Raw genomic sequence first — 14,393 nt, 5'->3', positions numbered from 1 at the left:
AGAAAATGAAAAAAAAAACTGAAGTTGACCTTTTATAAGAAAGTTGAAAAGACATGTGATTAACAAGGTAATCCACTAATATACGTAATTAGGACTTTAATATAGTGATTATCAACAAGAAGATTAAATAATGTGTTAGAACATTAAACGATTCGTCCGGCGTTAGCTTGGAGGCTTGGTTAAGCTACTTGCTTGACGTGATTCTCCACGACCCACCATGACCAGTCATCTTCTTATACCCCTTTGTGTGGGATCCACATGTCTCCCCCTTCGGTACAGTCTCATAAATTTAATTGAATTTGCTTCTTTTTGTCACCAATCTCGTAAGTCGTCCGAGAAACAATTCAATACTCCATCCGTTTCATATCATAAGTAGTTTTAAAAAAATGTTTTTGTTTCAAAATGTAAATAGTTTTCGTATTTCTATGTAATTTTTACATTTATTGAATACAGTGTGACCAATCAAATTAAATAGACTTATTTTTATTAGTTAAATTATATCTAACCTATTTATTATAAAATACTTTTTAAAAACATAATAATTTTCTTATTCTTCGTACTTTTATCCAAAACTACTTATATTATGAAACGGAGGGAGTAGCATTTAGTACGACAATACTGGTCAATAACTCTATCTCAAAATAATTCTTTTTTTTTTGGTTAAACGGCGTATATCTCAAATAGATGTATATCCATCATTTTTTTAAAAAATATGTATATCTCATATGAACTTTTATATGTGTTTTGCATATGCTATGGTTATGCAGTAGGAGGTGACTCATCAAAACGTTAATGAGAGAAAAATAAGGAGCAAAATAAAAATCACATTTATGTTGAAACAGTATAACTTTATAAATTAATAATGTTAAAACAACAATAATTTATTAAGTAAGAGAATTATTAATTAAATATTTTTCATATTTATAATTTTAATTTTTTTTATTTTAAATTTTTCATCATATTTTATATATATGTATTGTTCATACTTTACAAAGTTAAATTTCATTTAATTATTAGATTATTTGATATTTTATGTATCTTGAATATTTATCATAGAAAGTAAATTTATTTTATATGTAACTATATTTTGATTTTAATATCAACTTTTAAATTTTAAATTATTAAATTGGATACAGTAATATTATCTAATTTATATATTCAGAGTGGCCACCAATGTATTGAATTGGAGTTTTTGTTTCATCTTTTAATTTATGAGATCAAAATTTTCTCTTTACTATCATCAGGCAATTAAGATTAAATATTAAAATTCATTGTACTTGTGGATTTAAAAGTAGGAAAAATTGCCAGAAATGACTCAAAACTTGATTTTGGATACAAAAATGTACTTCAAATTCAATCAAATGCAAAAGTAACTCAAAAGGCTAATAACATTACAACAACCTCCTTATGACCAAACAAAAAAATGTATTGAGTTTTACCATTATAATCTACCACGTGTGAAGACTTACAAAAAATAATTCTTTAAAATAATTTAAACTTTTTATAAAAAAATATTCTAATGGGAAAGAAAATGAAATCATGTAATAATAAAAATTTCTAAATGATGTAAATTTAGTTTTACTAAAATTGAATTATTTCAACATAGATTAGTTAACGTAGATTAACTCATGATAGTCCTTGGTTTAGGGTTCGGTAACATATGTTATAGTATTGTAGGTATTTCTAGGATTAGATTTTGAAATCTTATTTTTTTTTTAATTTTATTTATATGTGTTTAGTGACTATCTAATAACTTGGTTTAAATACTTTCTAAGTATTTTTAAAGTTTAAGGAAGTGTTTTTTGCTTAATTATTTGATTATAGGCTCCGGAAGACTCACATAAGACTTCCCAAGAAGTCTTCTGACATATCCCGCCTAAATTTTAGTAGAATTTAGGGTTTATGCCTAAATTTTAGAAGAATTTAGGTTTCCACCTAAATCGAAGTCTTCCAGAAGTCTTTTAGGAATCTAGGGGAAGTTTTCTCATGTATTAGATCTTTAATGTAATTAATAAATTTTATAAAAAAATATTTTGAAAGAGAAAAAATCGAAATCATGTATTAATAAACATCTAAATGATGGAAATTTAGTTTTACTAAAATTGAATTATTTTTAACATAGATGAGTGAATGTAGATTGAGTCATAATAGTCTTTGGTTTAGGGGTTGGTAACATATGTTATAGTATTGTTGGTATTTTTAGGATTAGATTTAGTTTGATAAATATGTGTTTAGTGACTATCTAATAACTTAACTTGATTTAAATATTTTCTAAGTTTATTTTAAACTTAAGGAAGTGTTTTTTCTTACTTATTTGATTATAAGGTCTGAAAAACTTTGGTTTAGGGTTTAGTAACATATATTATAGTGTTATTTGTATTTAGGGTTAGATTTTTGGAATCTTAACTTTTAAAAAAATGACTTGCATGTGTTTAGTTTTGTGTATATTAAACATTTAATAAATTGATTTTAACTTTAATGAATTGTTATTTGCTATTTAGTTAGTTATTTGATTAGGTTATGATTTGAAAAATTTCTATAAGACTTCCAGAAAACTTCTCAAGAAGACGAGGATGATACGGTAAAAGATTCATTTTCGAAAAAGAAAAAAAAAAGTAATTACATTTTCGTGAATAACTCGAACTTCTAGGATGAATATAAAAAAAAGAAAATTTTGAAAAAACATAATTTTTTTACAATATATATATATATATATATATATATATATATATTAAATGATCATTTAACTAATTCATCATTTATTAACATTATATGAAATAAAACTTAACGTTCAATAAAATATGCTAAATATTACAAATATCTAATTTTAACCTAATTGAAGATCTTCATTTTGCAATGAGATCATCTACAGGTCCAACATTAAAAACTTGACTGATAGCATCTATAACACAAATCTTTAGAATAAAGAATTAGTAAAGGAAGAGACTATCAATATGATAATCAATATAAAACACTATGATATAAAATTCACCGACTAAAATTTTCTTTTCACAATAACATTTCAAAATTTCTTTAATTTTTTTCAAGGAAATGTTTTCTAACTCTTTAGACAAATCAAGAAGTTATTTTGATTGTTTTTTATAAATTTATCTTGTGAGGTAAAAGATTCCTCTCATCCGAGGGTAAGGAAGAAAGCTAACTTGGTCTGCTTGTGAAGCTAAGATGAAAAGTTCGAATTTGTTGTACCTTCGTCCACCGTTGACATCAACTACCCCGAATTTGTTAGACCGAACACCTCTGTTGACGACGGGGTCAAACCATTCACATTTGAAGAGGACGCATTTCAGCTTCAGTATCCCTGGAAATTCGACTTCAATAATCTCCGTCAAGATCCCGTAGAAATCTATTTCTCCTTTCACACATATTTCATAGTTACTGGTCGCCCGCTGTCTACCATACTCATATGTGTGAAAAGTATAGCCTCGTGTGAAATACATCTGTGATGTGGTGACCTTTACAAGTGGAGATTGAATTACTTCGTGTAACCACTTAGAATAATCTGCATCGTCGTCATAATCAACCTGCAAAAATAAAGAGAATGTTAATGAAATACAGATCATGTATGAAAAAAAAGTTTGAGTTAATACCTGATTCTGCAACCACTTAATGAAGTGTTGATCTTTCCTTTTGTCTACGTCACTTGTGGATATACCAGGAAATGTTTCTTCGATTTGAGAAACAAATAGGCTGTAAAAACACATTTTATAGGAATGAATCTCTCGCAATTATATAATTAATTATACTTACATGTGTTTCGAAGTGTCCATATATGTTACCTTTCAAAATAACGCATCAATGGATCCTCGCAATTGAGTAGAATATAGGTGTGTGCACTATGAGCGTCTTGTTCACTCGACCACCAACCTCTTTAGACTTTCCACCGAGTCGCCCAATTTGGCTAAAGATGTCTGGAACACCAGCAACTGCATATGTTGGCGCAACACCACCATCATCATATCTTCTTGGAGCTCTTCTCCGGGTACGTACTTTTGACGCAAAGTAGTACGATGTGAAATGAGAAACTTCTTCCGTCAAACTTCCAGCAATTATAGAACCTTCAACTTTGGCGAGGTTCTTTGCTTTTCCCTTCAAATATTTCATGGCTCGCTCATACTGATACATCCATCCGTAATGTACAGGTCCACGAAGCAATGCCTCATATGGGAGGTGGACAGCTAGATGCTCCATGACGTCAAAAAATCCGGGAGGAAATATCTTCTCCAAGTTGCACAATAAGATGGGAATGTTCTCCTGAAGCTGTTCCACAACTTCTTCTTTAAGAGTGCGTGTGCTCAGATCCCTGAAAAATGCTCCAATGCCTTTTATATTCAAAAAAAAATTAAACACATTGTTAGTCATATATTATTTTGTAAATTATTGTGATATAATACACTACGTACCTGCAAGTGCTTCATGTACGTTTGTTGGAAGTAGCTCCGCAAATGCAAAGGGCAGTAGTCGTTGCATAAATACATGACAATCATGACTCTTCATCCCGGAGAACTTTTGACCCTTTTCAACACATCTAGAGAGATTCGAAACATACCCATCGGGGAACTTCACTTCTGATGCCACCCAGTTGAACAACACCGACTTTTTTTCTGAAGATAATCTGAATATCGGAACGGGAACTTGTCCATTGCTTTTAATATGTAACTCGCTTCTTGAGCAAATATCCGGCAAGTCCAACCTCGATTTTATGTTGTCTTTTGTCTTCCCTGGGACATTAAATATTGTATTCATGATGTTCTCAAAGAAATTCTTCTCTATATGCATCACATCGAGGTTGTGGCGCAGAAGAAGATCCTTCCAATATGGCAACTCCCAAAATATACTCTTCTTGTGCCAGTTGTGATGAACACCGTAAGAATCTGGCATATTACGAGGGACATGCCAATTACCACCCCAACGAACTGTTTCGTTAGCTCCGTAGTAGTCGATTTGCGCTTCAATTTGTTCTCCAGTTAGATATGGAGGAAGAGTGTCTCTCACAACCCTTTTGTGCCTAAACAAATTCTTGTTTCTTCGGTAAGGATGGCCAATGGGAAGAAATCGACGGTGACAATCAAACCAACTTGTCTTCCTACCATTCTTCAGTTGAAACGCATCTGTCGTTCCATTACAATATGGACAAGCTAATCTCCCATGTGTAGTCCATCCAGACAACATCCCATAGGCAGGGAAATCACTTATGGTCCACAAAAGCATCGCTCGCATCGTAAAATTCGTCTTCGTTGAACAGTCATACGTCCTCACCCCTGTTGACCACAAATCCTTCAACTCTTTTATCAGTGGTTGTAGGAAAACATCCAGGGACCTTTTTGGATGGTTCGGACCAGGTATTAATATGGTCAAGAATAGTAACTCCCGTTGCATGCACATCTCCGGTGGCAGGTTGTATGGAGTAAGAAAGACTGGCCACAATGAATATTGTCTCCCTGACATTCCGAACGGACTAAATCCATCTGTGCATAATCCGAGATACACATTCCGGATATTGCTAGCGAAATCTGGATGTACTTTGTTGAAATGTTTCCAGGCTCTTGCATCTGATGGATGAGTCATCTCACCATCCGTCTGAGTATGCTCGGCATGCCATCTCATCTTTCCAGCAGTCTGCTCTGATTGATACAATCTTTTCAATCTATCTGTAATTGGTAGGTACCACATCCTTTGGTACGGTACCCTATTACGTCCCCGTCCTTGCGGCTTGAATCGTGGCTTCTTGCAGAATCGACATTCTTCTAGCTTCTCATCATCTCCCCAATGTTGGTGTGTTTAAAATGATGTTCAAACATCCATATTTATAGGAAATTTCGAATCTGGTAGTTGTAATTTTCCTATGAATTTACGACGAAAATTAATTAGGTGGCAAAAAAAAACGTGTAACACTTACAAAGTTGGTGGATTCAAAATTTTCTCGGTAAATACACGTAAATTATTTCCTCGTTAATAACACGCGAAGTTTACGTCGTATTTACGAGGAAATAGTATTTCCTCGTAAAAGACACGTCAATTTCATCGATTTTACGACGAAACGCTTTTGTCGTTACTTTACGAGGAAATAACGATGACACTATTTTTCCACGTAAGTTCCTCGTAAAATCGACGTAAATTTACGAGGATTGTTTTTCCACGTTAAATTTTCTCGTTAGACTTCTGTTTTCTTCTAGTGATCCGGTCTTTACGGATCCAACATTTTATTATCCGGATCCGGATTCGGCTCTTCCGGATTTTCGGAGCGGATCCGGATCGGATCTCAGATCGAATCTGGATCTCGGATAATAAGTCTCGGACCTACAATAAACGGTATGATTTGATTGATCCATTTTATTAGATTTAGACAAATGAACGTAAAATCTAGATAGGTTCGGAAAAAAGTAGAGAGGCTCAATACGTGGCAACCATAACGAAGTGAAGGCATCCCGTGCTCAATTACCACTCTCGCCGCCGTATCACGTGCCTTTGCTTCGCCTCTGCCACCTTATTTTTCACGGATACGTCGATTGTTGGTGAGGCTACCACGTGATTCCAACAACTTCAAGCTACTCATATTTATTTAACTCATAGTACATAGTATTATTACAAATAATTTATACGACTCAACCAAGTAGACGATTTGTTATTAATTAGATTTTTGATGTTTTTTTTTTATTATTCTTTTAACTCTCCATTGTTTTTCAGTTACAAAAAAAACTCTGGATTGTTTTATTAAACCACATAAGCAAATGGTTCTCAACAAAAAGAACTAGAAAGACAAAATTAAAAAAAGATATATAGGGATTTACAGTAAACAACAAATCTATTTTATGTATAGTTGACTTAATATTTTTTATATAAATGTTTTATCTTTATTTTTAAAAGTTGAATCTTAACAGTAGCTAAAGTTTCGACCTAATTAACCATGGTTGCAATCTACTTTTACTCTATTAGGAGTCAACGAGATAAGAAATATATTTATATTGTTTCACTAATACTAACATAGTCAATGAGATCAACGTTCCAAACCGTCGATTCAATAATTTCATGTTACCTTTTGGATTGATCATAGTTTCTAGTAAGAACTCTATCACCATCAAAACAAAAAATCTGGAAGAACTATCGCCACCAAAAATTGCGTTAGGCATATGACTTGTATGGTCATTATGGACCTACTTAATCAACAAAAAGAAGAGATAAATCACTGATTAATCATAGATCAGTTTAAAGCTTTTTACGTATATTTTATATATACAAATATTACATTTGTATAAAAATACAAAAAAACTCATTAAATTAGTGAATTTAGGGTTATAGCTCACGAGTGCGATCTAGATTCAATATTATAATTTTTGGTATTATTTTTATTCTTTTTAATGAGGGGCAATACTATTATTTCCGTATTATATTTTTTTTTCTTTCACCTAAAATTTATTTGGTTCTAAAATATTCCATTCATTTTCACATAATTCACTTTTTCTCCATTTTTATTTAATTTTAGGAAAACAATAAGTCAAAAACCCTCAATTTATACAAAAAACCAGAATAACCTTCAATTTTTGTTTAAGCTATTTTAATTTCCAACTTTTAAAAATTATCCATTCTAAACCTCAAGTTTTGTTGACCAAACCGTTTCAGAGACACAAAATTTCAACCATTAAATTGACTTAACCTTGATTTTTCATGTATCTAAAACAGATCAATAAAAATTAATGTTCAATTTTCAAAAGTTTGAGATTAAAATGACTTAAATGAAATTTCATGTTTTTGTTTCATTTTTAAAAACTGAGTTTTACCAACTTTCCTTCTTTGAAACCGCAAAATATGTTTTTGATTTAGTTACTCTTTTAAGATCAAATATTGGATCCGTTATTATAACAAATATTAACAAAAAACACTAGTTTTGAAGTGTAGGGGTGTGCCTCATGTTATGAGACATTAACAAAAATTAATACATAGAACTCTCTTAATATATTGAAATATGTCGATTATCAACTTGCATATTATCGATACGAAACAATCAATGCTGATATGAAAAAAATTAGTCCGACGAAAGCCCATATGTTCAGATGCCGATTTGATTGTTCCACACATATCAGTGAAAATTTTGAGTTTAGATTTTCAAGTGAGTTTTACATTTGGTTTTTGCAGCTACAGTTTATAGTTTTCCCCTTTCTTTTTTAATATCTTGACAAATTATTTGTATAAAGTCTGTCTGGATGACTAACTAAGTTTTAATAATGATTTAGTTCCCCATTATCACCAAAATATTGAAGATATGATTTTCTAAGGTGTTCTGATGTAGTTCGTGATGTACTACAAAACGTGTGTCAAGACGTATGTCTGACTTTGAATTGTGAAGATGTTTACAAGGAAGTTTCCTTACATGGATTGCGTGTGTAAGTGAAACTTGGAAAAGAAAAAAAATGTTGTTGAAGACAAATGACGTTTTCCATTAAGCAAAAGGGTTTTGCTTTGAGAGGAAGTGATACTTGGAGATGAATAAAAAGTTTCCTTATATGGAAATAGAAGTTCATTAAAGTGCATTTAATGAATTTGGAGAGCAAGTTAAAAATTTATTATATAATGAGGGACGTGCCTAATGAGAATGAGAGACCTAGAGAATAAAGAGAGAGAAGTTTCATTGTTTATTGTATTGCTTGGTATCGAAGTATATTCTGAAGCTGTTTGTGATGGAGTCCGATGTGGACTTAGTTTGGTGACGTTGGTGATGTTGGTGTTGACGTAGTGTGTGACGGATTGTTTCGCTGTACTTGGTGTTGTGACGTTGGTGATGACATTAGGTGTGGTGGAGTTGTCCGTTGTGTTGTGGTGACCAAGTTGTGTGTTGGTGTTGACGTGCTCGTTGGTATCTTTGGTGTCCGTTAGGTGTTGACGTACTCGGTGACGTACTTGGTGAAGTACATAATGACGTACCTTCAAAGACTTGGAGATTGAAACCTTAACTCAGGGGAAATTTAGCACATCAGGTTTCATTGAAGAGATCTGTGACGATTGCAGCTGTAGAAGACAATATGCTCCGGTGCTCCGGATGGTGATCTATGCATGTATGCTTGAATATCTATCTAGAAAAAAAACGTGTCAGGAGGTTTGTGCCTGATGTATGTGTTAGCAAATAATGATGTATTTGCATTCTTGTTCTAGTAATCAATGGAATCTGGACGAGGTTCCGAAAATGTAGGAAACTAACCATGTTAACAAACTTTGTGTATCGTTTACTTTCTACTATATATTTCTTGACTCATCCGCACTTACAAATATAGCATTGGAAAATAGTAAGATAATTAGCAATACGTTGAATCAGAAATAGTAAGTTAAAAATGATAATTTGAAACAAATCCGGTATTCTCAGACTGATAATCTCAGGGCTAGAAAATACTATGGATTGATATTTTCCTTACTTTACCAGACATCATCATTCAGACTGATCACAACACATTGATATTTGGCTAATTTGTTGGATCAGAAACTCGAGATGGTAGCTTGCACGTTTAAAGTTATTTATCCAGCTTCACTTTCTTACATATATTTATTACGTACAGTTATAGAGTTATTTTTGCACCCTTCATACTTAAATAATTTGTTTTTGACCTATTCCAGTGTCATTATGTACACTAACATCATGCAAATATAGTTGAGCACACTATATTAACATATCTGTATTTGTATTAGAAAATGTTTCAGTTGTATTTTCATATATGTCGTGTAGATTCTATTTTTTGGGTATAATTATCTTGAATGGTTTCACAAAGAAAAATTTGTTCTATCTTCAGATTAGTTTTTTCTCCTTGTTTTGCAAAAGCACTGAACGTTTTTTTTTCCATTCTTGTTGGTAATTTTATGTAAGAGTAATGCTAACTCAACTTGTTTGCTAGTTTTGCTTGTAACTCAGCTTTTACGTACCGTGTGACTTCGTATTTTCTCATATATCCGGTTATCTTTAGTCGTTATTAAATTATTCGTTAATTTGATATCTAAGCTAAAATGTTACACCTTATCAAGATTAACTAATAACGATATCAGTTTCATTTTGAAATTAGTTTAGTTATTTAGTTTAGAATTCCATGCATGATACTCGGAAGGGATTAACCAGAAGGGTTTGAGAGTGCTCTTTCATCTAACTTTAATCTACTCACTAATCTTTTTACGTTGACCGTAAATATAATATATATTATCTATTTGCAATCACAACAAGAGCTAAATGCATTGCAAATGACATATGCAGCCGCCGCCTTTTAAACTTTGGCCTTTGATATGAGTTTGAAAGCGAGAGGTGCTAGAACAGTTAGTTTTACAAGCCATTGTTGCCCTAGATCTCATTACAATAATCCAACTTTTGTTCAAATCTGAACTGTTCAACTTTGACAAAAAAGAAAGAAAGTCGGTATCTAATTTTGATCTAGATGATCGAACGCTTATTATAAGACTGGTGATTTAATTTTCTACTAACTATTTAAGTACATCATCTTGTCCTTTTGCTAAAGACTATTTGTTTATTCAGTTAGTTAATATGTCCATTTGTCTCCTTGTGAAAAATTTGTAAATGGCATAAGGAGTAGTCGGTAATCAGTTGCATGCTAAACCTTAATATACTAATTAAACATACGTCTTCATTTGTAATATTTTTTGGGCTCTTACAAAAACTGGTAGAAACACAGGCAAAACTGTCTTTCGTGAGTAATTAAAATAAATAGCGTCCATCGGAGTGGGAAGCCACGAGCTTCCACGGTCTTCTTTCCCTCCCCTGAACATTCGCCTCCATAGATTTGCAAAAGTTTTTAGCAAAATCGATGTAATTTTCTAGGGTTTCACTGTTTACTCAGGCCACCGGCTCCCTCTGTAACTGTTCCGGTACCCCCTTTCGAGATATATTTTAGTTAAAAAAAAAAAATAGCTTAGTAAAGTGCAGAGTAGCGAGTCCTTGAGTAAATTAACGCGACATTATTTTATAAAAATGAATGAAATTTAAGAAAACACATAAGACTGATAAATATAAATATTTACAATTTTTCTATCCGTCATTTTTTTGCAAATCACTATATCGTTGTTATATCTTAACAGTGAATTTTGGATGTTATCATTTCAGATTTTTAACGAATGCGGAATGCAATTAATAGCTATATTTCTTTCTTAATGTTAGTATCAAATAACAAATGACCAGTTAATTATTATTAATGAAATACCTTTACATATTTCTTAAGAATTTTTTTCTTACATTTTTTGTGTTATAGTCCTGTATTGTAACAATTTAACATCACATTTATATTACATAGAAATCTTACTCGACACGATACCGTTGTTGTTTGTGTCTACCTCCATTGCCAAGATAATATATTATTACGAACTGTGATGTGTGAGCATAAAGATATTATTTCGATAATATGAAAGATGTAATTTCAACAGCAAAAGGTCGGCTATGATTGAAGCCTATTCATCTTTAGTTAACTCTTATTGATAACTGTTAGCCAATCAAGAATATTCCAATTCTTGTTTGTGATACGTTCCTATATTCGAGGATGTGATCTCCTCATATCGTGTAACAATTTTGTGTATATAAACTCATGTAAATCTGTAAATCAAGGCAAGGGAAAGATTTCCACTTTCATGGTATCAGACGTTCAGTTATCCTGAACCATAAGTTCCCAACTTCTTCCTTTATCTTCTTCTCTCTTCTACAACCTTTTCTTCACTCTATCTCACCATAGCTGCTCCTCCTACTACTCTTGAACGTGCGTATGGTGTGCATAACATCAAACTACATGTTCTGATCATCTTAGACACAGATGAGTTCAATTACGATGCCTGGAAAGAACTCTTCTTGACTCACTGTCAAAGTTTCGACGTCGGAGGACATCTCGACGGAACTCTTCTTCCCACTGATGATAATGATCAACAATGGGGCAAACGTGACGGTCTAGTCAAACTATGGATCTACGGTACCCTCTCCAAGAATCTGTTTCGTAACACCTTCAAAACAGGAGGAACATCTCGAGAGATCTGGATCCGAATTCAGAACTTCTTCAGAGACAACAAGGAAGCTCGCGCTATCCAACTAGATCACGACCTCCGCACCAAGGTGATAGGCGACAAAACTATCCAGGATTACTGTCAGGACGTTAAGTCCATCGCTGATCTACTCACCAATGTCGACTCTACTGTCTCGGAGAGGACTCTCGTGACCTACTTGCTCAATGGCTTAAGTCACAAGTACAATAACATAATCAACGTGATCATCCATCGTCAACCCTTCCCCACGTTTGAGCAAGCGCGATCGATGCTGCTCCTAGAAGAGGACAGACTGAACAAAGGAAGCAGATCGACGATTGTCAAAGACACAACCTCTTCCGACAAGGTACTCAACGTCTCAACCACAGCTCAACAACCACAACAGCAGCAAAAGTTCTACAACAACAGGGGATCAAACCGCAAAAACAGAGGACGTGAACGCAACTTCAACAATCAACAACGACCCATGTACAATCAGTGGGGCGTCCCATATTGGCAAAACGGATATCCCTTCTGGGGAAATCAGCAAGCGGTTCCATGGAACAACCAGCAACAACTCAACAATCAGGGCATTCTTGGACCGCGCCCCATCTCCAATCACCAAGTCCATCAGGTTCAAGCGCAAGCTCCTATGAACAACTTTGCTAATTCCCCTGTTCCAACAACGGACTTTGCCTCTGCATTCAACACAATGACGTTGATGGATCCTTCAGATCATCAGTGGTACATGGACTCTGGAGCCACGTCTCACCTCACCAACAATCCAGGTAATCTAAAGTCCATCCTTAATACTGGCATCAATCAAACAGTCACAGTGGCCAACGGGGGAAGTATTCCAATTACTAAAACGGGTTTCTAATCTTTTCCTTCTCGATCAAAACAATTAAATCTCTCATCTGTCTTAGTAACTCCTTCTATTATCAAGAATCTCATTTCGGTTCGAAAATTTACTAAAGACAATTCTTGTTCTATTGAGTTTGACCCTTATGGTTTTTCTGTGAAGGACCTTCAAACTCGTCAGACGATTCTCCGCAGTGACAGTACTGGCGACTTATATCCAGTCTTTCCAACTTCAAATAAGCTCACTTCAGGGCATTCAGCACTTTTTTCAACTTCATCAAACACATGGCACCGTCGTTTGGCTCATTTGAGCAACCAGTCTATGTCTTCTTTGATTTCTTCTAAGTTTTTATCTTGTAATAAACATGATCTTTCTCATGTCTGCGACGCTTGTCAAATTGGAAAACAAATAAAATTGCCTTTTTCTCTTGTCACTGCTCCTTTTCAAATTATTCACTCAGACTTATGGACCTCACCAGTTCAAAGTTTAAGTGGAATAAGATATTATGTTCTTTTCTTGGATCAATTCTCTCACTTCCTATGGGTTTACCCTATAAGATCCAAAGCTGAAGTGTTTTCGAAGTTTCATCTCTTCTTTAAATATGTCGAAAACCAGTTCAAAACAAAAGTTCAAACCTTGCAATGCGACAATGGAACTGAGTATAACAACTCAAAGTTTCATAATTTTTTCGCAGAACAAGGTATCACCTTTCGTTTTTCATGCCCTTACACGTCCCAACAAAATGGACGATCGGAAAGGATGATTTGAACCATAAACAACTCAGTCCGAACTCTTCTCTTTCAGGCTAAGCTTCCTTCTACATTCTGGGTTGAAGCTCTTCACGTTACAGTTCATACTCTAAATCTTCTGCCGTCAAAAGCTATCAATAATAACGTGCCTTACAAGCTTCTCTTCAACAAGCCAGTTTCCTATTCCCATCTTAGAGTTTTTGGCTGCCTCTGCTACCCAAATCAAAACCATGCAACTACTTCTAAACTCTCACCAAGATCCTCTCGTTGCATCTTCCTTGGCTATCCTCACTTCCACCGAGGTTATAGATGCTTCGATCTTGAATCCCAAAAGATTATCATCTCTCGGCATGTCACCTTTGATGAATCTTGTTTTCCGTATAAAGACTCAAACACAATTACTGAGTCTACGTATGATTTTCTTCAAGATGACATGGATGTCTCACCTCTTCTCCAGAGCATCCTCACATCACCGGCTGTGCCTTTAACTCCTACAGCCCAGCCTAGCTCATCGAACCAGTCAACTCAAACTGTATCCGCAGTCACTAAGGCTCCAAGACATTCGATGACAACAAGATCAAAGCATGGTATTCATAAGCCAAAACAGCTCTTGTCTCTTCTAGCTCAGTCTCAATCTCCACTACCAAAAAGCTATAAACATGCGCTCACTGATCCCAATTGGACACCATCTATGACATATGAGTATGATGCCATTATTAGGAGTGGTACTTATGATTTGGTTCCGAGACCGAAGAACACTAACATCATTCGCTGTC

The 14,393-nt window shown here is 34.0% G+C and overlaps 1 protein-coding gene across 1 annotated transcript in view; it reads left to right on the top strand.

Moving 5' to 3' along the window:
* LOC106323557 overlaps positions 1–13,065 on the top strand; it is a 27,141-nt gene extending 14,076 nt beyond the window's left edge. The window contains exons 2-3 of the mRNA XM_013761661.1: positions 11,727–12,794; positions 13,031–13,065. Coding sequence (XP_013617115.1) covers positions 11,727–12,794; positions 13,031–13,065 — 1,103 coding nt within the window. The remainder of the gene's footprint in view (positions 1–11,726; positions 12,795–13,030) is intronic.
* Positions 13,066–14,393: the final 1,328 nt, after the last annotated feature.

The sequence above is a fragment of the Brassica oleracea genome, chromosome C2 (assembly GCF_000695525.1).
Source record: "Brassica oleracea var. oleracea cultivar TO1000 chromosome C2, BOL, whole genome shotgun sequence".
NCBI lineage: Eukaryota > Viridiplantae > Streptophyta > Magnoliopsida > Brassicales > Brassicaceae > Brassica > Brassica oleracea.
Note: the sequence above shows the minus strand (reverse complement) of the source record. Positions and strands in the feature narration are given on the sequence as shown.